This window comes from Hemicordylus capensis, chromosome 1 (assembly GCF_027244095.1).
Source record: "Hemicordylus capensis ecotype Gifberg chromosome 1, rHemCap1.1.pri, whole genome shotgun sequence".
Lineage (NCBI taxonomy): Eukaryota > Metazoa > Chordata > Lepidosauria > Squamata > Cordylidae > Hemicordylus > Hemicordylus capensis.
The window spans coordinates 456,612,014-456,639,935 of NC_069657.1; the positions used below are offsets into that span (position 1 = coordinate 456,612,014).

General features: G+C 46.9%; 1 protein-coding gene across 5 annotated transcripts in view; it reads right to left on the reverse strand.

The window, feature by feature from the left end:
• Positions 1 to 27,922, reverse strand: part of LOC128324900 (nuclear GTPase SLIP-GC-like) — an 86,408-nt gene that overhangs the window by 39,467 nt on the left and 19,019 nt on the right. The window contains exons 3-6 of one of the 5 annotated variants that reach the window (XM_053250059.1): positions 22,637 to 22,742; positions 8,869 to 9,091; positions 7,568 to 7,786; positions 2,501 to 2,692 (exon numbers count right to left, since the gene is read on the reverse strand). In XM_053250059.1, the coding sequence (XP_053106034.1) occupies positions 2,501 to 2,692; positions 7,568 to 7,786; positions 8,869 to 9,091; positions 22,637 to 22,742 (740 nt within the window). Of the gene's footprint in view, positions 1 to 2,500; positions 2,693 to 7,567; positions 7,787 to 8,868; positions 9,092 to 14,785; positions 15,196 to 15,532; positions 15,759 to 22,636; positions 22,743 to 27,922 lie in introns of those variants that run through there. The other 4 variants (XM_053250072.1, XM_053250063.1, XM_053250083.1 and 1 more) reach the window with 4 other exon arrangements.

Below are 27,922 nucleotides of genomic sequence, written 5' to 3' on the forward strand. Positions count from 1 at the left end.
CCCGCATCGTGGAAAACACCTGGCTTGCGAGCGAGCCCAGTGGATCTCTGGTGGCTAGCCCACCAAAGTAGCTCTCCCTTTAACTCAGGTTAGTGGAGCGTGCACTCCACTAACCCGTATTTTCTGGTCATGAGACGCCACAGCACGTCTCCGTGCCATGGCGGCTTGTGAGGAGACCCCTGCCAGGAGGCTAAAACAAGCCTCCCAACCTCGGGGGTCTCTCCCAAGATTTCCCGTGCACTTGCGCGGGGCATCCTGGGACATCCAGGGGTCGGGCGATCCCCACAGCTCCGTGACAGAGCCGATAGTCATGTAGTCATGTGGGTGGCTGATCTGGCCACCCAGGGCTCTAAGCTTGATCATCTGATGGGAGCCCGCTCTCCCCGCAGCGGCCCCGCAGGCTCTACACACAGATCGTAGAGACTATATTGTGTAGAGACTCATCGGGGCTATTCTCACGATCAGGAAAAATCAGGCTAGGAAAGCCTAGCCCAATTTTTCCCGATCGTGGGAACCACCGGGCTCGGCTGCGAGCCCAGTGCTTCCTAGGTGGGTAACCCGCCTAAGTGCCCCTGCCCTTAGCCCGGGTTTGCGGAGCAAACTGATCGTACTCCCTGATCGTACTCCCTGATTGTGAGTAGCCGCAGCGTGGCTCTGCGGCACGGCTACTCATGAGTAGACCCCCGACTGGGAGGCGAAGAGCTCCGGGGTTCTCCTCAATATGCCCTGTGCACTCGCGCAGGGCATACTGGGGCTTCCGGGGGCCACACCGCCTCCGAGCTCCCCAGACCCCTCCGGCTCTGTCACGGATCCGGCAATCGTGTGGGCAGCTGATCCGGCCGCCCAGGGCTCCCTCCCCGCTCACCTGAAGAAACCGGGTCTCACTGATCGTGAGACCCAGTACTCTGTCTGGCCAGTTTTACAATGAAGCCAGAATGCTGACATGTTTTGCCAGGACTCTGACCCTGACAGGAGATGCTAGCTAATGGATGCTTTTGCAAATGCAGCTGTTGTTGAACTATAATTCCCACCATCCCCAGCCACTGTTGCTGGGCATGGTGGGAGTTGTAGTTCACCAGCAGCTGGAGGACCAAGTCTGCCTACCCCTGTCCTAGATCTTGGGGCAGAGGAGGAAGGAGGAGTCTTTGTTTTCATAGTGAGAATACTTCATAGGTCAGTGATCTTCTGCATTTTTCAAGTGAGGGCCACGTTGGCAAAAAAAAATCTCCAACATAAGAATATAAGAACAGCCCTGCTGGATCAGGCCCAAGGAAGCCCATCTAGTCCAGCATCCTGTTTCGCACAGTGGCCCACCAGATGCTACAGCCAAAGGCAGGAGTTGAGGGCATGCCCTCCCTCCTGCTGTTACTCCCCTGCAAGTGGTACTCAGAGGCATCCTGCCTTTGAGGCTGGAGGTGGCCTGTAGCCCTCTGACTAGTAGCCATTGATAGACCTCTCCTCCATGAAGTTATCCAAACCCCTCTTAAAGCCATTCAGGTTGCTGGCTGTCACCACATCTCGTGGCAGAGAATTCCACAAGTTAATTATGTGTTGTATGAAAAAGTACTTCCATCTGTTGTTCCTAAATTACCTGACAATCAATTTCATGGGATGACCCCTGGTTCTAGTGTTATGTGAGGGGGAGAAGAATTTCTCTCTATCCACACTTTAAGAGTGCTTTAAGAGTAACAGAGCTCTGTCAAGCCCCACCTTGTAAGGCACACAGCATGCTGGGAAATGAAGTCCTTCCCAGCACCTTCCCCACAGAGTTCTATGGGTAAAGTGCTGGAAAGATTTACCCTTCCCAGCATCCCATTTCCAAACTACTATTTCCAAACTACTATTGTACATATTGTAGCACGATGATTGCAAGATACCACTATAACGCAGAAGTGTTTCAGAAATATATAATGCAATTCACATATTCTAAAGGTTACATGGGGCAGCACATTGGAGTACCAAAGCTATAATGACATTTTCTTTTCACAGGAAAGGAAAAGGTGTGCCATCAAATTGGTGTTGACTCCTGGCACCCACAGAGCCCTGTCGTTGTCTTTGGTAGAATGCAGGAGGGGTTTACCATTGCCTCCTCCCGCGCAGTGTGAGATGATGCCTTTCAGCATCTTCCTATATCACTGCTGCCTGACAAAAGTGTTTCCCATAGTCTGGGAAACTATGGCCCCCGCTCGAGAGCTAAACCAGATTAACTGCGTCTGATGTCAGACACGGGGGGCATGTCGGGGCCACGAGACGCGGTCACTGATTGGGCATGGCCCGGGTTCTTTGAACCCATTAGTCCAATAGTAGCTCCGCCCCTGGCAATGTCACAAACTGTGCTCGCTTATAAGCCAAACCAAACCAGCATGGTCTTCTACTTGGTAACGTATGGCTGTCTGGGGTTCCTCACCTAGCTCTTTGGAACTCCAGGCAAATTCTATACTTCGGTATCAAGATTTGTAATATTTTATTTTCCACTTTAAAAGGAGAAGCAAAATCGCACCTGTTTCCACATTTCATCCCTTGTGCGGTTAGAGTCTCCTGTCCCAGGAATGTCCACATACATGATGCCCTCTGGAAGAATGTCTGATCCTGGAATAGTCACTTCCACATACTTAATCAGTGGCCAGGGTACATTGGAGCCTTCATTCCGGACACAAATATATGGCTCCAGGACTCTGGAGAACTCCTTTGCCTGCAACGCAAACATTAAGACATAGAATAAAGCCATCTGCCCTTCCAAAAAGATTCAATCCAAAGATTCCCACAGAGATGTCAATCACAGGAGGAGTCTAGAGATGCCATCTGCAAGGTATTTTACCAGTCCATTTTCATATTTTAGTCTCAGAATTACTATCTGATATTTATTTTTATATATATATATGTGTGTGTGTGTGTGTGTGTGTGTGTGTATATGTGTGTGTGTGTGTGTGTGTGTATATATATATATATATATATATATTCTGCACTACATGAAAAAAGGCATTTTCCCCCTTATAAACACAGTGCAATGTACTCAGGGGAGCATTTTGTTTTAAAAGCAACTCTACCAGTCATCCAGTTCAGTATGCAATCAGACTAGATGTTTACCGTTAAAAACTTCTGTAGGTATCATATCAGATATTTGTTGAATAAACCAGAGATTTTGATCCAATATAATTTAAACTCCCTCCCACACACACACACACACAATTGTTCTCACAATAATACTGCCAAGTTCCATCCTCTGGCCAACAAAGGTTCTTTGTCATACTCCACCCCTTAGCAAACCATCCATCTCTCCATCCTTGGCTCTATCCACAGACTGGGTATTTTAACAATCACAACACGTAACCCTCCCTTTTCTGTCCCATGACAGATCAGTTTGCAAGCTACAAAAGGGAGAAGCGAAATGCAAAGAATTATTGTGGCTGGAGACTCTAAAGGTTAGAGCCTGGTTTGCCAGATGCATGAAGAAATCTGGAAGGCATCTCTGTAAGGTACTGTAAGAGAATTTTTGACTCTCCAAAATCCCTGCAACCAGGAATAATTGAAGACTCCAAAAATCCTCACATTACCAATGGGTTCTTTTTATGGTGCGGGCTGTCAAGAATCCCAAAACCCAAGAAGACACGAGGAGAAGTGAAGAGATTATATTTAATCAAAACAGATTTGTTTTGATTAAGTTGTAGGTGGAGTTGTGGCCTGGGTGACAAGGGAGGAAGGTGCTGGGGTGATGGGATGATGAAGAAGGTGATGGGATGATGTCTCAGAGAGGTCTTACAAGGTTTCACATGGTGTTATATTTTGCACTCACAACATCTGTCCACTTTTAGCAGTAACTCTTTTGAATCATTACCCATTCATTTGATCCACTTCATTGAATGAGGCTTCTTATTCGTTTTTGCAATATGCACCTATTTTCATGTATGCTTGTTTTTAGATCAATAGGTACACAGTGTGTTTATATTCATTTTATTCATTTATCATATTTGTATTGTTATTTTCATTCTGTATTGGTGCGGTAAATATGGATTAGGACTAATCCATTTACCGAGGGGGGAAGTATGTAAGGTCCAATTGGGTCAATTTTACATTGAATAAGTGCATAGATAGGTTAGCCATATTGTATTAGATAGATGCTTGACATGAGTCTGTTCACTTGATACAGTTTAGGCCTTGATCTTAGCATGAACCCATGAGCAATGCTGTCATATGGGTAAAGTCCCAGATCCCCCACATTGTGCTCAAAATTAGACCTTGGTGGAGTCCCAGAGCTTATACAGAATGCAAAGTGGGTAATTTCTTGCCCACTGTTCAGGAAAGCCCCCACCTTCTCTCTCGTCTAATCAGAGAGAATCAGCCTGTTAGCTCAGACACACTTCCTCATTTTTCGGTAACTCATATCGAGAACGCTCCCTCCCAAATGTTTCATCTGGGGGAGGGGAGGGTCGCTCGGCCTGCACTTGGTTCCTCTTTCATGTCTCTCCTGGTCGCGTGGACTCTCTTCTCAAAGCCGCCATGGGGCACATCTAGGAACAGCCAGTACAGCTCTCAAAAATTTAGACTGCAGTGCCTCCAGTGGATCAAGATTTTTAACTATGCCCAACTGAGTTCCATAAAAAAGTTGAGGCAAAATCTTTGCCGAGAATAGTTTTGACCACAGCCGGAACATAGGATGCACTCTTAGTATAATAATAAGAGAGTATTGATTTAACTACTGGTTTGGCCTTTAAAATTGCCGAGTCGAGCTGAGGTTTGCGTGATTTTTTGGATCGCTCCTAGGTCCTTTTTTATAGATTGGAACCACTATAGCTACTTTCCACTCATTTGGTATTAACGCTGTTACATCTATAGCCGTGAAGAGAGAGGAAAGGAGCGGGACCCACCAGCTCATATTTGCTTTAAGAGCCTCTATAGTGATACTGTCAATTCCAGGGAGTTTCCCAGAAGGGAATGAATTAATCAGCCTCTCAGCCTCTGCATGTGTTACAGGGGCCCACGCTGGAGTATCGAGAGTCTGGAGTTGCTGTTCAAAGTCAGTGCTACCACAGACTTTGATAGCTGGTTTTTGATACAGCGTGCGAAAGTGAGCTTCCCAGATTTCAACAGAAATGCATGCTGAAAGACAAGGTGTTGTCTTATTTAATGCAGGGGTCACCAATTTCCAAAAACATGATCTGATTTCTCCCCTTAGCTGCCTCTATCAAGAGTTTCCAGCCCTCTTTGATTGATTCCTCCTTCTTCCTCTTAATTAGTTGTTTATACCAGTGTTTCTCAACCGGTGACGGTCCACGACGAGTTGAGTGCCGGTCCGTGCCTCCTCCTGCCACCGCAGCTTTCCCACCCTGCCCCCGCTCCGCAGCACTTGCTCTCCCCGCCGGGCTCCCTCCCTCCCCATCATTTTTGCCCACCGGCTTTTCTGCCAGGGCTCGCCGCTGCTGCGTGGCTGAGGAAATGGCTGTGGGGTGTGTGTGAGCCTTCTACCCACTCACCCCCCAACCCGGCAGCGGCGACAGCTGCTGCTGATACAAGAGCGACGCCGTGGCCTGCTGTCTGGCCCGGCATTGCTTCCTAACTGCAATGTGCGCTTGCGCAGTTAATAGACTTAACTGCGCAGGCATGCCTCGCCGTTAGGAAGCGACACCGGGCCAGACAGCAGGCCGCAGCGCCCCTCTTGTATCAGCTGCCACCAGCGGGGGGTGGGTAGAAGGCTCACTCACCCCCACAGCCTTCCCCTCTGCCGCGCAGCAGCTCGAGCCCTGGCAGAGGAGGCAGGCGGGCAAATAGCAAAAATGCTAGGGAGGGAGGGAGACTCCGACAGAATTTCCAAGAGGTTGCTGGAAGTCATGTTCCACTGTTGCCTTTGAACAGTTAATGGTAAGTGATAAACTCAGGTTGATTTGCAATGCAATTCAACGTTTGGCAGACAACTGGAGCCAGGGCACTGTTACACTAATGGTCTTACTAAGGGAACGAGGGTGTGACACAGCAAATAACATACAAAGACACGCATGGCAAAGATATAATCCAAAGGTATTTTCAGTCCTGATATCTTTAAGATACAAAGAGATCCTTCTTCTTCATAAGCTCCCCACTTGAGTCCTTAAGATGCTTTTTGCCTTCTAAGTCTGGGAAGACGTCTGTCTACCTTCAATATGTGCACAATAAAAGCCTTGCTGGACCCAGTAAAGGTCTAATATTCTGCTTCCCATAGTGGGTGACCAGATTTGGGTTTTATGCATGTATATCCTCCCACCCATCCGCCAAGTGCAGGGTGGAATTCGGTTGTTCTGGAGCTACTGGAAGCTCCCAGGCTTGTCAATCTTTTTGGCTGGCTGATTTAGGAATATAGCTGTTCCATTTGTAACCTCTCTTTCTTTGGGTGCTCCAGGTTGTTTTTCTCTCCCATTAATTTATCTCCAGTTTCTTGCCCCACAAAATAACCTCTCTTGCTCCCTTCCTATCCTGCAACAAAATTCTCCAGGCATTCAGGAGTTTTGATGACCGGGGAAGGATGGGGAACAGACGGGAGCGGAAGGGAGCGGGGGAAGCAGCGGGGAGAGAAAGCATTTTATTTAAAGAACAATGCATTTTATTTCTATGTTTTTTGTACAGATTTTATTGTATTTATTTTATTTAAAAAATTTAATTCAATTAATTTATTTTAATTTAAATTAATCTTGGCCTTCCAGAACTTCAAAAGTTAAATTTTAATTAAATTCATTTTAATTAATTTCACTTTGATTTAATTAATTGATTGATATTAAGTGGGAAACTGTATACGAAGAATGTAGCAGTCCTTGAAACTCCGCTCAAAAAATTTAGCAGTCCTTGACTCCACAAAGGCTGAGAAACACTGGTTTATACTGTGCTTTCTTTTTTGCAACCTCCACTCTAGGAAAGCTACCAGGGTCAATAGTAAAGCTCTTAAAGGCTCCCACCAGTTCCTTTTTTGCTCCCCGACATTCTTTGTCATACCATCGCTTGGATGGGAGTCGGACTGGGTGCATAGACTCCATATTAGAATTTGACATAGCCAGGAAAATACAATTCGCAATATTTTCATAGGAACCAAGGATGTCTTCCATCTGATGGACGGGGGATAATGTTAAAATCCGATCCCGCCATTTAGACATCTCTGCAGAATGCAGCAGAGCAGAAACTTGCAAAGCACTTCTTTTTGTCCATTTTCTACCTGGAACCAGATTTTCAGTATTTCCACTGGCATCTACACAGTCTATCTCAGATGTCCGGTCAGTTACCCAAAAGCAACACTCAAGGGGGAAATGATCACTTTCAGGGTAAGGGATCACCCCAAAGAAAGCCAAATAGGGTATCATATTACGGGAAATGGCCATATAGTCAATCAGCGAAGGGTTGTTACCGGTCCAATGAGTAAAATGGGTCAGATAATCCGACTCTATAGCTCCATTTAAAATATGAAGATCAATCCTTATCTTAAAGAAACTACACAGCCTTCTAAGGCTGCATCCTCTTTTTCTGGATTCTTTCCATTGTTTGCAGCTCTTCTCTAAGCATTGTGGCCCAGGATGCCAGAAAGTGAGAGCAGACAGGAGCACTCACTCACCTTCTTTTTCTTGATTTTAATTACTCGTCCGACAGGAATAGTCACTTGCAGTTTTGTCTGCAGCAATTCTTCGTAACTTTTGTTTTCAGCTCCAGCCCCATAAAGTGCACAGAGCTTAGCCCTACCATCATTCACGATCTCATCAGAGCCATCATCGTCAGAGTCATCCTCAGTTTCTCCCGAAACCTCCACAATTTTCTTCAGTTCATCCTTCCATTCCTGGCAGTGAACATTCAGGATAAAAGACAGTTAAACTGAAAGGGGAATAGAATTTGTGCAGAAGTTCCCAATCTTGGATCTCCAGCTGTTGATGTGCAGCCCCGCAGGGATATATTTTCAGGTGGCACTGAGGAAAAAGGAGGTCAATCAAAATCCCTCTCCCACCACGTGAGCTGTTATTCTTGCAGCACCAGGACGTCCTTAGTCAGGACGTTGGACATTATTTGTTTATTTGTCTGCTTGCTTGCATCCGTGTTTGTGGGACTCTACAAAGAATGAGAGGACAGGATCCTGTTCCATGCTAGGGCTGGCTGGGTTCCAGGGAGCCCAGAAGATCAGGTCCAAGCAGGAGGCCAGCAGGGAACAAGGCAAGGGACTATCTGGGACTAGCTCTCAGAGCTCAGGGTTTGGAGAGCTCTCAGCCTAGCAGCAGTAAGGCTGAGCACAGGGCATCCACCCAGCTACAGGAGGACTCTGGTTCAGCAAGGAGTGGTTCTTAACTGAGTCTTGAAGATGACGTCTCTTTGATTTCCATCTCTTGCTCCACCCACTCTTCTGAATGAGTTTTCAAAACTGAAAGGGTCAGTGACCTAGTCCACAGGCTCTGGCTGCAGTTAGGCTTCCATTAGGCTGGGGGGCCTCTATCCTGGCAGACTAGTCCTTAGGTAGATTGGCAGTCCCTAGACTAAAGATACCAGTTGGGGCATCTCTTCTGGGCATAGCAGGGGACCCGAGACACTGGGGCTTCCTGCCCTGACTTGCTATCCAAACTGCCGCAGTCTTCCCCCACCACTGAGGGCCTTCTGGACCCAGGATCATGGCAGGCAGGTCCTTGTCTTGAGGGGCTAACAATCTAGACTTAGGCACTGTCTTAATGTTTCACCAATGGAGCTTCAAATTCTAGTGCAGGGAAAGTAATGAAGGTTGGGCAAGAGCCAAATGTATGGGGGGTGTCATCCAATAAGAAGTGTGTGCCCTTCATGCCAAACCCCAGTTCTATTTCCAGCACTTCTGCTCTGCGGAGTCAGTGCTTCCCCTGGGAAGAACAGTTCCTATGCACCATGGAGAGAAATGGTACTCACTTGTTCTGAGAGAAGGTGAATCCTAGCTTCGAAATAGTCATTCCAACTTCCCTTCACCTGCACGATGCAAGAAGTGCATGATTCCTCCCCAGACACTGGCAGGAGCAGCTTCTTGCCTATCATGGCATTGAGCAGAGAACTCTTCCCTGCTCCAGTACGTCCAAGGAACCCAATGCAAATGGGGTCCAAGGAAGTCTTTTTCTTCAAGGTGTCCAGACGCTCCCTGTGGAAGAGATTTAGGCAGGCAGCAATAAGAGGACCTAGGATGCTATAGCAGATTTACAGCCTTTGTTTCAGGGCAAGTTCACATGCGGGAAAGAAATGCTGAATCATCCCCGGCAAGGCTTCTCCTAAAAAAACCCTTTCTGTATTTCTGGTAATTTCAAACATGGCTGCCGCCACCACCACCTTTTTTAACAGAGCTTGACCCTCCCTGGGCTTCGGGTGGAAATCCCAGGAAAAACTTCCTTTGAGGTTGCTATTAGATAACTACAAAAACCTCCCAAGTGTATGCCTGATGAGAAAACTGGTATTTGCTGACCCTTTGAGGACATGTTTGCACCAGAGCAATCCCCCTTTCTCCTGAGTTAAAGAACCCACTTGGAGAGGCTTGTAAAAAGAAGAGAACACAAAGAAAACATTTTAATTCAAATGCTACAGACTGCTTCCATCTGAGGCTTCCTCAGCTTTTAGTTTCAGGTAAAAATACTCAGTACGTTACAAGGATACTGCAGTAGGTTACAAGGATACTTCAAAGAAAGCACCCCAGATGATGTTGGGGCAGCACACTTTAAAAATTGTACTTCCCCAGTTGCAAACAACTGGCATGCAGGAAACTGCAGAAGAACACTTAGAGGCTTACAAAGTCTTTTGCAACACCCTGTCTGGATGAGCGAAGGCTAATGTTTCTTAGTTTAGTCATGTTACAGGTAATCAACAAGAGACTAGTATCAGGGATATTCAGAGCACACAAAAGAAAACAAAAGTCTAGCGCAAAATCTGACTAAACAAATTTTTCCCTAGACTAACCTCCCGAAGCCAAAGCCCTGGCTTCCTTCTGGAACTCACCAATAGGGATGTGCACAAATGGATTTTTTTATTTGATTTGTTTTGAATCCAAATCTATCTGGTGGGCCACTGTGCAAAACAGGATGCTGGACTAGATGGGCCTTGGGCCTGATCCAGCAGGGCTGTTCTTATGTTCTTACATCCTCCAAATCACCCCGGATTCAATTTGTATTTGCTTTTATTTGATTTGGATTGGACCAATTCAGATGACTTAGCAAGGTCCTGGGGGCACCAAATTTGGGTGGTGGGTAGGTCCCCATGGTTCCCACCTACAACCCTAATTTCAAGGCGGTGGGAGAATTGGTTGATTTTTAATTATTTTCTTTTAGTTTTTACTGATTTTGAACATTTCTGCCATAGGAAACAATGGGGATTTGAAGTTGCCATATCCTAACCCTAAAACAGATCCGCAGCTTTCATTTTTTTAAAAAAAAGCTAATCTCTAACCCTTGTAGAAGTTGAGTTATGGAGCAAATTGTGCAGTCATTATTTTTCAAGTGTTTGGATTCTTTGGTGTATAATAACTTTTCCTCATAATGAATCCCTATGGAGATTCATTGCACAGCTTCATTTCTTCTGTTCATTTTGACTGTCACTGGACAGTGCCAACTGTCAACTGCCATGTACCAACTACACTCGCCCCCAACCTGCAAGTGCAAAGGAGCTTAGCTTTAAAAAAAAAAAAAAGAAAGCTGGGAATCTGGGGTAATTAATAGGAAGGATCCGAATCTCAAATCAATTCAAACTGAATCAGGCATTATTTGATTTTTACCTGAATCTAGCCAATGAACCATAGGGGTGATTTGTTTTGTCTCCAAATCACCCAAATCAGCTAGATTCAGGTACAAATCGATTTGTACCTGAATCAATTTGCACATCAATTTGCATCACCAAACCATTGTAGTGTCAAGGTCTGGCTTGCTACCAAGGAAGTTCACGAAGCAAGCGGAGCTGCTGAAATCCAAGACTGCTTGGCTGAACGGCAAGGTTGATTTACGAATGTTGATTCTCAGCAATGAGTAGGAGGCTAGAGAGGTTATTTATAGAGCAAGCCGAGAGCTCCCAGCTGGTAGGAATTCACTGCTGGTCAGCCTTCAGCAAAAGGCGTTTGCTTCTTCTAACAGCCTCTAATTGTTCTCTGCGTCTCGTGATTCTGCGCTGTTGGGGAGTCATTGGTGGTTCACTAGATTGCCCTCCTTCGCATTGGTCCCCCACGCTTTCTGCTGAGTCAGGCTGCCGTGCTTGCTCCAAATCACCAGCTGGATCTGCCACAGCTGTTTCAGGAACGCTGACAACCGGGCTCTGCCCCTCAGACACTCCTGACTCGGCCAGAAAGCTGCCAGCCTCCCCTTCTTCCTCACTGTCAGAGCTCAAGGGCATGACAGGTAGAGGATTCAAGCTTCCTGCCCTCCTGGCTTCCCAGGATTTGCAGAGGCATTTTTCTACAGCCAGACCTCATGGTCATCTGCCCTCCTCTGTTCCTCCAGTCAGCTCCTTCTAACAAAGAAACCCTTCTTCCTCTCCAATAGCCCTCTAGGTCCCACCCACCTGGTGAGCTGACTGGCTGATCGCTGGAGTTCACCAGCCTGTCAGTCAGGACAGGGTTCACATCTGGTTAACTCTTTAGGGGAGAGGAGTGGCTGATCACTATAGATGCAATTTGCCAAGTTTGGCTCTTGCAATCAGCCCAGCATCTCAGAAACTTCATCCATGAGCTGAGGGACAGTTCCAGTTTCCACTGTGTGGAGACAAACAAACAGTAATTCTTAAGAGACCTGAACTTGGCTAGAAAGGCAACATTGACCTTCGTGCACACACAGATTCATTTTGTCATGTTGGTCAAACAGAGGCAAATAGTTGCCAACCCTGTTTACCAGATTACAAAACGGAAAGAGTATACACACCACAAGCTGCAATCTCACTTTTCCATCACCTCCAGTTCTCAGAAAAGAGGGAATGGAAAGAAAAAAGAAAAAGAAAATGAAAATCTAACCCCATTGTCAGTCCCTTGTTCAAATATGTGAGCAAGAAAGAGGCTTTGGCCCTTGAAGACAACTTTCTCTAACAATAAATGGTCTTTAACACAAAGACATTTGATTCTCTAAGCCTGTTTCCCCATATATAAATCCAAGAGCACATCCTCTGGCAAGCTGTGGGAAATGCAAGAAAAGAAGCAACAGACCAGAAGATTCTGAAGACCTTCTCCTGCAGGACAGCAAGCTATATTATTCAGGCATGGCGGAGCTAGGATAGTTAAGATGAGGAGTTGTTTCATCATTCTATCATTATAAGCCTTGAACATTCTCTTGGTCATAAAATCAAAACTGTCGGTCAGATCTGCCTGACCATTTGCTTCTATGGATGTGCGAACAGGTTCTATGTCAAACACGTTTGATGTTGAACCGGTTCGGTTCAACTGTTTGGGGTTGAACCAAACCACCCCCTGTTCGGTCCAACCCCAGACAGAAACCACCCCCACCCCGGGGGGGTTCGTGATTATTTTTTTAATTTAATATTTTTAACTTACCCCCTCTGGAGGAGTTGCTCAAGGAGGCAGAGAGGTCTGTGGAAGTTCCCCCTTCCCCCGTCAACCTCCCTTACTGCCCAAACTGGCCCGTTTGGCTGACTTTTTGGCCCATTCACGCAGAGGCCAATTGCACAGGCGTGGTGGCCTCCAAAATGGCCACCACTCCAGGGGGGGAAGGCCGGAATGGGCCGAATAGCTGGCCGTACAGGCTGGTTTGGGCAGTAAGGGAGGCCGATGGGAGAGGAGGGACCTCTGCAAGACCCCGCTCCCCATTGCCTCGAGCAACTCCCCCAGAGGGAGTAAGTTTTTTAAAAAAAAAATTTTTTTTAATTAACTGCAAATCCCCCCTGACCATACTGAACTGGGGGTGGTGGCAGGGGGTTCGACGGGGTGCTGGAACGAACTGGCCTGGTCTGGTTCGTGTTCAGTTCAGACTCAAACTGGACCAGACCAGCCAGTTTTGTGCACATCCCTATTTGCTTCTGGATCCAAACCTCTCTCTGGTGTCCCAGATTGAGGTGGTGGCCAGAGGTGCTTTTTATCAGCTCTGGCTGATATGCCAGCTGTGTTCATTTCTTGAGATGAACGACCTCAAAATGGTGGTATATCTGCTGGTAACCTCTAGGCTAGATTACTCCAATGCGCTCTATGTGGGGCTGCCTTTGTATGTAGTCTGGAACTCAGTTGGTCCAGAATGCGGTGGCCAGCTTGGTCTCTGGGTCACCTAGGAGAGACCATATTACTCTTGTGTTGAAAGAGCTACTCTGGCTGCCAATACATTTCCGGGCAAAATAGAAGGTGCTGGTCATTATATAGCCCTAAACAGCTAGGCCCTGGGTATGTAAGAGAACATCTTCTTCACCATGAGCCCCACCACCTGTTGAGATCATCTGGAGAGGTTCATCTGCAGTTGCCACCAACTTGTTTGGCAGCTACTTGGGAATGGGCCTTCTCCATTGCTGCCCCTGGAGTTTGGAATGTGCTCCCTGCTGAAATAAGAGCCTCCCCATCTCTGGCAACTTTTTAAAAGGCTCTTAAAACACATTTATTCACCCAAGCTTTTATGATTATAATGCTTAAATGATTTTAATTGTTTTTGTTTTGTTGTAAACAGCCCTGAGCCATTTTTGGAAGGGCAGTATATAAATAAAATAAAATAGATAGATAGATAGATTTGCAGACATCAATGAGGTAACAAGAGACACCGACACAATCCCTCCAAATTTGGAGCAGATCTGTTGAAAAATGGTTGAAATACAGCAGTTTAAATATCTGCCAATGGGAGTTATTCACACATACCTTCATGCCGCAGGGTATCTGAAGAGTGAATCAGCTTCGCAGCAGATTCACAAGATGTTTCATTCAGGTGATTAAATTGACAGTAGGGGTGTGCAATTTGGATTTTTGGTGTTTCGATTTGGATCCGAATCGAAACACCACTGATTTGTTTTTGGGTTCGAATCTGACCCATCCGAATCACCCCAGATTTTATTTGGATTGGAATTAATCCGAATCTGAATCTGAATCGATTCGGATCAAAAAATGGGTCCCAGAGCCAAAAGAGTGGGTGGGGTGGTAGTGCCTAATGGGTGGAGGCTACCACCCAAATTGCAGAGGAATTGGGCAAACGGCTGATTTTTGGTGAATTGTTGACATTTTAGTGTCTTCTGGTAGCTTCCTTGCCCCCCTTGGGCACTACCACCAACCCCATGCCGCTCTAGGCCACCCCTTTCCCTCCGACATGAAGTGATACACCTCCATTTTATTTTTATTTTATTTTATTTTTGCATTTATATACCGCCTTTCGTTAAAAAGATAACCCCAAGGCGGTATATAATATTATACCTTATGGGGGAAAACCTTAAGGACATGTAAACTTCTATGGTGCTCAATTGGGCCCCTTTCCCAACATTGCAACTCTGGAACTCGTACAATCTTAAAACCTGCGGGCAGTGCTCCAAGTATCGAGATGTGTCTCCAGTGCCACTCTGTGCCTGGAGACAGGCATGATCAAGCTGGAGGCTAGGGTGTGGGTGGCTACTCTCTGTTATTGGCTCAGACTGTCCTTTTGCCCAATTGGCCTTGCCCCCCCCCCCAACCCTACATGACGATTACCAATCTAGCTGGATTTAGACAACTGAAACAAAAATAGCTACTCTGGGCCTTTCCCCCTTCACCCTGCTCAGCATGGGCTACGATCAGGCAAAAGCAACCATCCAGCAGAGCGTGATGGTTGCCATTGAGTGCCAAACCGATCTCAGCAGTGTCCCAAAATTTCATATCAGTGACGGGCTTAGCTACTCGGTCTCTCCAGCAGCATACCTCACCTAACTGGAGATCCCAAAGCACAGAAGGGCATTCACTTTGGCTCGCTGTCATGGCCTCCCTTCAACGGTGCTAGAAGGCCGTTATAGAAGGGCCCCATTTGCAAAGCGACTGTGCCCCTGCGGCCAAGGGCAGATCGAAACTGCCGAGCATATTCTCCTCTACTGCTTGTTCTTTAGAGACATTCATGCCTCCCACATCCTTCCACTGCTAAGCAAATATCATCCGAGCCAATTCTACAGCTCCTTGCTACTCTCTCTCTCTCTCTCTCTGAGCCGCCACATACAGCGTTGCCAGGTACGGTGCAGCTGCAATCAGCATCTGTCGGTGGTTGACAGGCAGTGGGTCCTATCAGCCTTAATCTGACTCCTGGTGACTCTGGGCAATTGCTCACACGCCTCCCTGTTTACTGCTCCTTATAACCTCTATCCGGCTGTTTTCCCGTTTTATTACTTAGGGTTTTATATATTTCTGTCTTCTCGTGTATTTTAACTTTATTTACATCCCTTCCTGTGCCCCCTCTTTTTATGCCTGTTATGCCTTTTTGTGACTTTTACCATTTCTCAGGCGTTTAGGCCCTCGTGCTTTTGGTGTATTTGCTACTATTTTTAGCCATAGGCGTAACTGGGGGGGCAGGCAGGGCACGTGCCCTAGGAGCCACTGAGGTGGGGGCACCACGCCAGTTCCTGCCACCCCCACCCCATTGCCCCCCTGCCCAGCCCCAGGGGCCCCTCAGCCACTTGCCTCCAGCTCCGGCCTAGCATCGGCAAAGAGGCCTAAGATCGGCAAGGCCTGCAAACTGCAGAGCTCTTCTTCTCTCCCTGGCGCCTCTCAGCTGATCGGCGGGTGGGCAGCGGGGCTTCCAGAGAGGCCTCCGAGTAGGCCTCCCTGAAGAACTCGGCAGGCCCCAAGCAAGCCTGGAAGGAAGGAAGGAGGCAGAGTTCTCTGCAGCAGCAGCAGCAGCAGACACTCTGCCCAGACCAGCTGCATTCTGCCACTCTGTATGTGGGGGAAAGTCGCATGGTAGCCGGAAGTGAGGGTTGCCGCAGCGCGTCCTCCATGGCAGAGCCGCTCTCAGTGGCTGCTGGGAGGCGGCGGCGGCTCCTGGGGGAGCCGCCGGGCGGAGAGGCGCCGAAGTGGAGGCCGGCTTCTTCTTCAACTTCATTATTGGCACTGGGCAGCAGTAATTTATTTTCAAAACTGTGAGTCAAAGCTGGGGCATTGCAGAGGGACAAGGGGCAGCAGGGAAGTATCCTGCTGCCCCAATTATTACATTAAATACGCGCGCTGGACGGGGGCAAGTGGCGGGGGGGTAAGTAAACCCTCCCGGCCCTTAAAGGAACCCACCCCACAGTGCCGGACTGCAGCTCTGCGGTTCCGTGCACACCCCTAGCCAGATTTACCCTGAAGTCCCTGCAAGTTATTGGGGAGCAGTTCACACACAAGAAAAATAAAATAAAATAAAATCACAACACATGCTTCACAGTTCTCACTCAGACCTTCTGGGTTGCAAAACAACTTGAACATAAGTGCATTTATGAATGAATGAATGAAAATAAATAAAAAAAACTTCTGAGGTGTGAATTCTCATTCTATCATAGCAAATGAGATTTTTTTCAATTAGACAACTCTCATGACCCCACTTTCACTTTTTCACACTTACTATGAATATGAGGAAGTAATCAATTTAGCACAACACCTTATGAAGACAAACCTCAGAATTCACCAAAATTCACCCCTCTGCCCAATCACTCTTAAATTGGGGATGGGTGGTAGCCTCCAGCCATTAGGCACTATCTACCAGCCCACCCCACTCCTTTGGGGCAGATCCACTTTCTGCCCCCAATCTGCCCCAAAGACACCCAAACTTCAAAAATTCTCAAAAAATCAGCCCTCTGCCCAATACCCCTGAAATCGGGGTGGTAGCCTCCACCCATTAGGCACTACCACCCCACCACACTATTTTGGGGCAGATCCACTTTCTGCCCCCAAACTGCCCCAAAGTCACTAAAACTTCAAAAATTCTCAAAAAATCACCCCTTTGTCCAAACCCCCTGAAATTGGGGTGGTAGCCTGCACCCATTAGGCACTACCACCCCACCCCACTATTCTTCCCCAGGCCCCACTTTCTGCCCCAATATGCCCCAATCTGCCTCAAAGACATGAAAATTTCAGAAATTTACCAAAAATCAGCCCTTTGCCCAATCCCCCTGAAATTGGGGTGGTAGCCTGCACCCATTAGGCACTACCACCCCACCCCACTCCTTTTGCCCAAATCCCATGCTATGCCCCCAAACTGCCCCAAAGTCACTAAAACTTTAAAAATTCACAAAAAATCAGGACTTTGCCCAATCCCCCTGAAATTGGGGTGGTAGACTCTACCCATTGGGCACTACCACCCCACCCCAAAATTTTGCCCCTGGGCCCATTTTTACCCCCCCAAATCAATTCAGATTCAGATTCGGATTAAATCCAAATCCGAACCGAATCAAGGGTGATTCGGGTGACCCAGATTCGGGCACAAAACAGAACAGGGGTGATTCGGCTCGGGTCCGAGCCGAATCACCCGAAAACCCAAATTGCACATCCCTAATCTGAAGGTTTATTCTGTGGCAATATGCGTAGCAAAGAAACAATTCTGTTCTGCAAGTATTGCATCCACGAGTTTGCGTCCAGTGGAATTGTTCAGAGTTGTGAGGGGGTTGACTCAGGTTCCCACTCTGAACTTAGATTTGGAATTTTCATCATCCCGTTGTGATGATGATGATGATGATGATGATGATGATATTTATAAACTCCTATGTTTATTCAATGTTAAATATCTATGTAAACCACTTTGGGAACTTTTGTTGAAAAGTGGTATATACATATTGGTTGCATTCATATTCAATGCTTTTAACAACTTTTTTGTGGATAAAATAAAGTTAACCCCTGCTAACTGGGCAAAGAGGCACCTTTTACCGTGGTGATTCTCTTTATTTAGCAGGGGGAGAGTAACTGGCCCTATCCACCCCAGCACAGTACCTCCAGTGACTGTTGCTGGTGTCTATCTTATGTTTATTTTTATACTGTGAGACCTTTGGGGACAGGGATCCATCTTATTTATGTATTATTTCTCTGTGTAAACCACCTTGAGCCATTTTTTGAAGGGCAGTATAGAAATCGAATTAATAATAATAATAATAATAATAATAATAATAATAATAATAATAATCTCTCACATTTCAGCCAACTTGGACTCCACAGTTATGGCAGGGTCAATTGTAGAAGTGTCCTGTAACTCAATTTGTGATTTCTGAGGAAGTGGACAAACTCCTTGGAGGTGTTCAGCCTACCATTTGTCCTTTGGATCCATGCCCAAAATGGCTTATAACATCTAGCAGGGAGGTTGTTAGAGATGGCCATTGACATCTTAAATGCCTCACTGAGGGAGGACAGGATGCCTCCATGTTTGAAGGAGGCAATTGTGAGACCTTTACTTAAGAAGCCTGCCCAAGAGACCATGGTGACGAATAATTATAGACCAGTCTCAAATTTCCCTTGGGTGGGCAAGGTAATTGAGACAGTGGTGGCTGATCAACTCCAGGCACTTTGGGAAGATAATAATTAACTAGATCAATTTCAAAGTGGCTTTAGAGAGGGCTATGGGGTGGAGACAGCCTTGGTCACCCTGATGGACGATCTCGACAGGAATGCACAGAGTGAGTGTGACTCTATTGGTTCTTTTGGACCTTTCTGTAGCTTTTGATACTATTGGCCATGGTATCCTTCTGGATCGTTTGAGGGATTTGGGAATAGGTTGTACTGCTTTGCAGTGGTTCCATTCTTATCTCTCTTGCATTCACGTATATATTGACTGTCCGCATGTGTAGCTAAAGGTTGGGCCACAGTAAGAGGGATTTACCTGCTAATTATCGCCCTATAAGTCTCCTGAGCATTATAAGTAAAATTTATGCAAGACACTTATATGGGAAACTGATAGACTGGTTTGACTCTGAAGATATACTTGCTCCGAAGTAGGCAGGCTTTGGATCTGGCCACTCTCCAGTGGTCCAGGCCTCAATCTTGCAACATTTGGCAGAAAAATACACCTCAAGACCCAAGATGGCCTTTTGCACTGCATTTGTGGATTTTAAGTTTGCCTTTGACTTTATATCAAGGGGAAAGTTATGGCGTAAACTGAAAGCTTCCACAACTGACCACCGTTTACTTCTCTTTATATATAGTCTGTATCAGAATACCTGACTAAAAATAAGGTATACTGCTGCGGGTCATTTCTCCAAGGCAATTTTAACATATAGATGCATCAAACAAAGTTGTATTTTAGCACTGCTTCTGTTCAACTTTTATATAAATTATCTTGTTGCCTTCTTAGATAATTCTGATTTCCACCCTTCAGAATTGGCCTCCAAATTGGTATCAATACTCCTCTATGCAGATGATGCCATAATTCTATCCCAGACAACAATCGGCCTGAGAAGGGCACTTGACTCCCTTGCTCTTTATTGCAAGAAGCATGCCCTATAGCTAAACTAAGATACCAAAACCAAGATCATGAGGTTTGCAAAGCACCCAAGAACACTGTCTTGGTCTAATGATGGATGCAGGATTGAACAAGTCAGTTGCTTTAAGTACTTAGGTATAGTCTTTCAATGCTATGGCAGCCATAAGGCCCACTCTGAGTACGTGCTGCAAAATGCACAGAAGTCTGCATCAGCCATTTTGTTTTTGTTTTTTTAATTCTAAAGGGGCCTGTTTCATTCCCACTGCAATAAGTAAATTCGATAAATAATAAGGCTGTTTGAATTCAAAGTCCTGGCCTAACTGCTATATGGTGCCCAACTTGGCCCATATTCCAATTTTAAAGCGTTAGGTGCAGTACAGTCTAAATTCCTTAGGAAGTTATTCCAAACAGCTCACTGCATTATCATCATCATCATTATTATTAATTAATATCCCTGTTTTGCTGCTTACTACTCCGAATCGTGAGTTCTGAAAATAAAAGCTTTGCTAGATAAATATGATTCTCATCATTTCTTGGGGGGTTCTGGGGAAAAAGCTTGCTTGCCAGTAAGATACTCTTCATTGCCTGAGACATTACTAGTCTAACATGAATCTAATCTTTCTGAGGTTGATGTTTCTCCTGAGCTAAGGCCAAGCTCAGTGTGAACCATTAATTAATTTAATAAAATTAATTTTATTTATTAATTAATTATTAATTAATAAAATTAATTAATTTAAATTCTCTTACAATAAATGTATTCACAAATAGACCCTCAACAGCCCTCATAGGTAAGAGTGGGGTTAGCTTGTGAATAATATGAGGTCTACTCACAGGTAACATTGATAGTCTACTGCTGTGTATGCTTGAAAAAGTCTACTCACATATAATGGTTAAAGTCTACTCACAAGGAAAGATGTAAGGTTCAATTAGGAGTAAGCTTATGATGCCTACTTGTGAGTAAGGGTGAGGTCTACTCATGAGTAAAAGTACTGAGAGAACATCAGAAAGTCATTTTAGCACCCAAGTATTCAGTTCATCCAGCCTTGAAGACTTGAATTCATTTAAAATAGATAGCTGACCAACTCCTCAGTTTTGAACTGCAATCCTGACCCCTGACCACAAGAGCAGCCCTGCTGGATCAGGCCCAAAGCCAATCTAGTCAAGCATCATGTTCCCCACAGTGGCTTAAGAGGGGTTTGGATAACTTCATGGAGCAGAGGTCTATAATCAGCTACTAGTTGGAGGGCTACAGGCCACCTCCAGCCTCAAAGGCAGAATGCCTCTGAGCACTAGTTGCAGGGGAGTGGCAGCAGGACAGGGGGCATGCCCTTGGTTCCTGCCTGTGGCTTCCAGAGGCATCTGGTGGGCCACTGTGCGAAACAGGATGCTGGACTGGATGGACCTTGGGCCTGATCCAGCAAGGCTGTTCTTATGTTCACCAGAAGCTGCTGGGAAATCCACAAGCAAGAAATAAAGTCATGCCTTCTCTCCTGCCATTGCTCCCCTGCAACTGGTATTTAGCGGCATCTTGCCTCTAAGCCTGGAGGAAACCTATATTCAGACTACAGGTGAAACTCGGAAAATTAGAATATCGTGCAAAAGTCCATTAATTTCAGTAATGCAAATTAAAAGGTAAAACTGATATATGAGACAGATGCATTACATGCAAAGCGAGATAAGTCAAGCCTTAATTTGTTATAATTGTGATGATCATGGCGTACAGCTTATGAAAACCCCAAATCCACAATCTCAGAAAATTAGAATATTACATGGAACCAAGAAGACAAGGATTGAAGAATAGAACAATATCGGACCTCTGAAAAGTATAAGCATGCATATGTATTCAGTACTTGGTTTGGGCCCCTTTTGCAGCAATTACTGCCTCAATGCGGCATGGCATGGATGCTATCAGCCTGTGGCACTGATGAGGTCTTATGGAAGACCAGGATGCTTCATTAGCGGCCTTCAGCAATTCTGCCTTGTTTGGTCTCATGTCTCTCATCCTTCTCTTGGCAATGCCCCATAGATTCTCTATGGGGTCAGGTCAGGCGAGTTTGCTGGCCAGTCAAGCACAGTACACTGTATACTTTTCAGAGGTCCGATATTGTTCTATTCTTCCATCCTTGTCTTATTGGTTCCATGTAATATTCTAATTTTCTGAGATTGTGGATTTGGGGTTTTCATGAGCTGTACGCCATGATCATCACAATTATAACAAATTAAGGCTTGACTTATCTCGCTTTGCATGTAATGCGTCTGTCTCATATATCAGTTTCACCTTTTAATTTGCATTACTGAAATTAATGGACTTATGCACGATATTCTAATTTTCTGAGTTTCACCTGTAGTAGCTATCGTTAGACCTGTCCTGCATGAATTTGTCTAAGCCCCTTTTAAATCCATCCAAGCTGGTGGCCATCACCACTAGGGATGTGCACGGAACCGTGGAGCTGTTGTCCGACACGGCAGGGGGGGCGGCTCTTTAAGGGCAGGGGAGGGTGCACTTACCCCTCCCGCCGCTTTTCCCCCACCGGCGCTCTGTTATTTCCCAAAATCCATGGGGTGGCAGCGTACCTCCCTGCCGCCCCTTCCCTGGTTGTTGTCCAGAAAGGCGGAAGTATAATCTGTGTGTGCGCCCGCCATCGTGCGCACCCGTCCGCTACACATGTCACACATGCAAGCACGTTGCATGTGTGACGTGCGCATGCGACGTGCAATGTGTATGGTGGGTACATGCGCGTGATGGCCAGTGCACACGCAGACTATATTTCCGCCTTTCCAGACAACAATGGGGGAAGGGGCGGCAGGGAGGTATGCTGCCTCCCCATGGATTTTGGGAAATAACAGAGTTCCGGTGGGGGAGAAGCGGCAGGAAGGGTAAGTGCACCCTCCCCCACCCTTAAAGAGCCACCACCACCCCCGGCATCGGACCAGCGGAACCACCTGTTCCATGCACATCCCTAATCACCACATGCTGTGGCAGAGATTTCCATCAATTAATTTTATTAATTAACCATGCACCCTGCTTCTGTGAGGTTGCACATAGGACCCTTTTGGGAGGAGACAGAGGCAAAATAGGAATTGAGGAGTTCTGTCTTCTCTCTTTCACCCATTTCACCACCCTTATTGAGCAGTGGACTTACTGTTTCCATCCTTACCCTCCTACTTCAAACATTCACGGAAAGGCCCTTTTTGTTGCCCTTAGCATTCTGTGCCAGCCTCATCCTCTTCCAAGCTTTAGCTTTCCTGATGCTGTCCCTATAAATTTGGGCTGGTCAACTGTACTTGTCTTTTGGTTATGAGATATGTCTGTGATCTGAGCAGAAATCAGGGAGGAGACTCACCTGAGATAGTTCATTCCTTCTGACATGTTACACTGGGACAAAAATCTGAACAATTTATCGTGTGTTGAACTGATAACTTTCCTTGCCTTGGATTCCCAGTATTCATCTGAAGAACATGAAGAGAATTTGGAATTAAACCACATTGGGATACAATGTGAATCAGAAGATGCTAGCTGAATCCCGCTTTTGAGAACGAGGGCTAAGGCGGGCAGGTGCTCTGGATAACTCAGTCATTGCAATATGGAACACACACATATGCTATTTTTAATACCATCATGGAATCTGGTAATTCAAGGTAATAAGAACCAACATTTTTATGCAAATAGTTATGGAAGAAAACTTGTGAGTGTGGGGAAAGCATCTTGTGAGATCTTGGGGGGGGGGGCACTGGCAAGGCTTTCAGTGGCCAGGTGGAGGACCTAGGTGCTCAGCCAGCTCCTTGCCCCTTCTCCATGAAGCTACTTATTGGTCCTTGCCTGTCCTCCATACTCATATTCATCTCTTGATTTCTTCATTCCTGCCAAACACAATTATGAATTATTTGCAAATTTCAAATTATTCAGATTGATGGTGGTGTGGGACTCAATGTTCACTATGGGACCAGGTTGTCAGGAGCCATCATAGCTACCATGATGGCTATGGGTCTATCTCAAGTGGTCTCTGGACTGACTGTTGCTGGTCACATTCCTAATTTGGTCTTTTACTCTGATTAGGGTGGTGTTCTATGGGTGGGGACTTCCCCATTGTCATGAACAGACCACCACAGGGTTGAGGTAGGACTTGCAAGCATAACCCACGAGGGATGTGCATGGAACTGGCTGGCCCGTTTCGGTTCGAACTGGACTCGACCCGGGCTGGACTCGAACCCGACTGGGCGAGTTCGGTCTGGCACACCCTCAACACCCCCCTGCTGGCTCAGTTCGATCCAGGGGAGTTCGCAAACTTTTTTTGAATTTTTTTTTTTTTTAATGGTAACCTTACTTCCCCTCAGTGGACGTCTTGGAGGCAGTGGGGGGTGTCCATGGAGTCCCGCCCCCACAGGCTCTCTTTATGGCCCCCTCCGGCCAGTTCAGCTGGCTCCTCGGCCGGTTTTCAGCCTTCTCCCCTCGGCATGGTGGCCATTTTGGAGGGCATGCACCTGCGCAATTGCCTCGCAGAGGCAATTGCACAGGCGCACGGCCTCCAAAATGGCCACTGCGCTGAGTGGAGAAAGCTGAAAATCAGCTGAAGAGCCAGCCGAACTGGCCAGAGGGGGCCATAAAGAGAGCCTGTGGGGGCGGGACTCCATGGACACCCCCCACTGCCTCCAAGACGTCCACTGAGGGGAAGTAAGGTTAGGTTACCCAAAAAATTTATTTAAAGAACAAACAAAGCTTCGCAAACGTTTGCAAATTCCACGGACAGTCGAGGGGTGTTCAGTCTGGGGTCGGACTGAACAGGGGATGGTTCAGTTCAACTCCAAACCTTCAAACTGGACAGGTTCGATGTTGAACTTCTCGAACGTTGAACCTGTTCACACATCCCTATAACCCACCTCTGCAGGGATGAAAGACCCATTAAATTGGTCCGCCTGAGTAGGTTATCGGTTCCAGTATGCATCCCCTACACTCAAATCCTTTTCTCCTGTTACAGCAAAAGGGTCTCAGAGAGGTGGGAGGACACCCTGGTCCTTCTCTACCAGACCAGGGAGAGAGGTCACCCTGCTTCTCTCTGGGAGCCTGCAGGGTTTCCCTGTCCTTTCTCTCCTGACCAGTCTCAACACTGGCCAGACTACCCTTTTAAACAAGCCCTGTACTCAGGGCAATCCTCCTTCCCTCTGCTTGCCTCCTCGTCACTCCTAGCTTGGGTCAGCAAGCATTCTGGGCCAGCAAGCATTCACCCAGCTGGCTACCTTTCCTGGCCCTGCACCTTCGTTTAGTGCCATTGTGCTACATTGTAGTAGAGGGGTAAGGCGAATCTTCCTCTCACCGCACTCGGGCGGCAATCTCCTGGGCCAGTTCGGCCCAATCTGAAACAGCTAGCCTGCTTGCCCTCTTGGCCAGCCCGGTATTCAGGAGCGAGGATCACCACCTCCTGAAGGGTCCAGGCACGTTGCAGCCTCCCTGTCAGCCCCCACGCAACCAGCCAAGTGTCTCCTGGTGGGGATTCCCCACAATAGGATTCCAAAAAGCCTTGCAAGGGTTTCGAGTTGGTTTTGCCGATGATTCTGTTGATAAACTTGGAACAACAAATTCACTAGTGTAGTAGATGCAATCGCTTCTAAGCATCCTCTCCAACCTATTTCAAAATTTGCCTCGTGGTATTCAGAAGAATTACGAGAGCTGAAGTGATGAAGTAGATGACTAGAGCATGAATGTAGAAAGACTCGACTCGAATCCAACATGTTACAGCATAGATCACATCTGAAGATCTATGCTCTGGCAATACACACAGCAAAGAAGTAATTCTTTTCTGCCTGCATTGCATCTGCAATTTCAGGTCCAGCAGAGTTGCCTAGAGTTGTGAGAGGGCTAGTATGAGCCCCCTACCCCTTGAATCCAAATATGGAACCATCAGTTCCATGTGATAAAGGCATCACACTCCAGGGCTGATAGCTCCTCTGCTGTCGGGGAGAATGAAGGTCTTGCGGAAGGAGGACATCGGTCTGAGGAAGAGGGAAATGCTCCTTTAGAAGGGACCCCTTCTGTGGAAGATGAGCCCATATCATCTCACACAGGGAATACTCCTCTGGGGGCTGGGGGCCTGCTTGTAGTGGGTGATTCAATCATTAGAGGGATAGAGAGATGGGTTTGTGACCCACGTGTTGACGGCACAGTGATTTGCCTGCCAGGTGCAAAGGTTGTGGACATCATGCAGCATCTAGATAGACTCTGAGGCAGTGCTGGGGAGGAGACAGCTGTCGTGGTGCATGTCAGCACCAACGATGTGGGGAAATGTAGTCGGGAGGTCCTGGAAGCCAAATTTAGGCTGATAGGTTGCGTATTAAAGTCCAGGACTCCAAGGTAGCATTCTCAGAAATGCTACCTGTTCCATGCGCAGGTACAGTGAGACAGGCAGAATTGAGGGGTTTCAATGCGTGGATGAGACGTTGGTGCCGGGAGGAGGGGTTTAGATTTGTTAGGCACTGGGACATATTTTGTGGAAAGTAAGACCCCAAAAGGGATGGGCTGCACTTGAACCAAGATGGAACCAGACTGCTGGTGCTTAAAATAAAAAAGGTTGCAGAGCAGCTTTTTAAATGATGCCAGGAGAATAGCCGACGGGAGCTGGGCAGTATCCGGTTCAGCAAATGCCATCTTTTAAAGTGCGAGGGTGCAAAGGATTCAGATAAAACAGGAGGGGACAGAGCAGAACCACATAAAGAGCAGACAGAAGGCTGTTCCAGCTGGTCAAAGAGTCAAAAGAAAGATAGCAGACATCAGGTGAGAGATTCAGCATATAGGTGCTTGTATGCCAATGTCAGAAGCCTCTGAGCCAAGATGAGTGAGCTGGAGTGCTTGGCTGTTAACACAGAAATAGATATAGTGGGCATAACAGAAACATGGTGGAACAGTGAGAACCAGTGGGAACCTTGGGTATAAACTTGATAGAAAGGGCAGGGAGGGTTGCCTTGGAGGTGGAGTAGCACTGTATGTTTTTAAAAAGGGATAGAATCTAACAAGCTAGAAAACCTAGTTAGTCTGAAGTCCTCCACAGAAACCCTGTGGGTGACAATATAAGGCCTGAAAGGACATGTGCTACAGGAGATGTGCTATGGCCCTCTGGATCAAAATGCTGACAGTGAGTCAGAAGGAAATCAGGGAGGCATCAAGGAGAGGCAGGGTAGGGATGTGCAAACAGTTCAAGGGGTGTTCGGTTCTACGTCGAACTGGTTCAGTTCAACTGTTCCGTGGTCGAACCAAACCCACCCCTGTTCAGTCCGACCTCGAACCAAAACCCCCTGATGGTTCGGGGGGTCCATGATTTTTTATTTTTGAAATGTAAAGGTCTCTTTTACCTTTAACCCCTTCAGGGGCTTCCTCTAGACCACGGGGGGTCCATGATGGTTCCCCCTTCCCCCGCCAGCCTCCCTCATCACCGTTGCGGCCCATTCTGGCTCTTTTTTGGCCCATTCGGGCCTCCATATTTTTGCATGGCAACCTTTTTGCCCACTACCGCACATGCACAAATGGCCACTGCAAGGCCATTTGCGTATGAGCGGTGGCCATTAAAAAAAAAACAACTTTTAAAACTTTCTGCCTGAAAAAAGAGCCAAAACAGGCTGTGGCGGTGATGAGGGAGGCCATAGGGGAAGGGGAAACCTTCACAGACACACACACCCCACCTCAGCCTAGAGGAAGCCCCCTGAAGGGGCTAAAGGTGAAATTTTTTTTAAACAATCACGAACCTCCCCCCTTGGAAAGAAACCAAACTGGGGGGTTGTTCTAAGGGGTGCTGGACCAAACTGGTCCATTCAGGTTCGAGTCCAGTCCAGACTCGAACCAAACCAGGCCAGCCGGTTCTGTGCACATACCTAAGACAGGGTTGTAATAATGGGTGACTTCAATTACCCACACATAGACTGGGCAAATTAACAGTCAGGTAATGACAGAGAGGTCAGATTTCTAGATACACTGAATGACTGTGCCCTAGAACAGTTGGTCTTGGAACCAACCAGAGAGAAGGCAACCTTGGATTTAATCCTGAGTGGCACGCAGGAACTGGTGCGTGATGTCAGTGTCATCGACCCTTTAGTGAACAGTGACCATAGTCTCCCAGACTTTTGGTGCCGGGGACTTCAATGTTAGTTTTGGGACCAATTTGTCCGGCGCAGCTCAGGAGTTCATAGCGGCCATGACAACTATGAGCCTATCCCAAGTGGTCTCTGGACCAACACATATTGCAGGTCACACACTTGATTTGGTCTTCTACTCTGATCAGGGTGGTGTTCCATGGGTGGGGACTCCTTTGATCTCCCCGTTGTCATGGACGGACCACCATCTGATTAAGGTGGGACTTACAACCACATCCCACCTCTGCAGGGGCGAGGGGCCCATTAGAACGGTCTGCCCGAAGAGCTTATTGGATCCAGTAAGATTCCAAGAAGCCTTAGAGCAGGTGTCCCCAAACTGCGGCCCTCCAGATGTTGCTGAACTACAACCCCCAGCATACCTAGCCACAATAAATTGTGGATTGGGATGCTGTGAGTTGTAGTTCAGCAACATCTGGAGGGCCACAGTTTGAGGAAGCCTACCTTAGAGGGATTCAGTGTTGGCTTTGCTGGTGATTCTGTTGATGCCCTGGTTG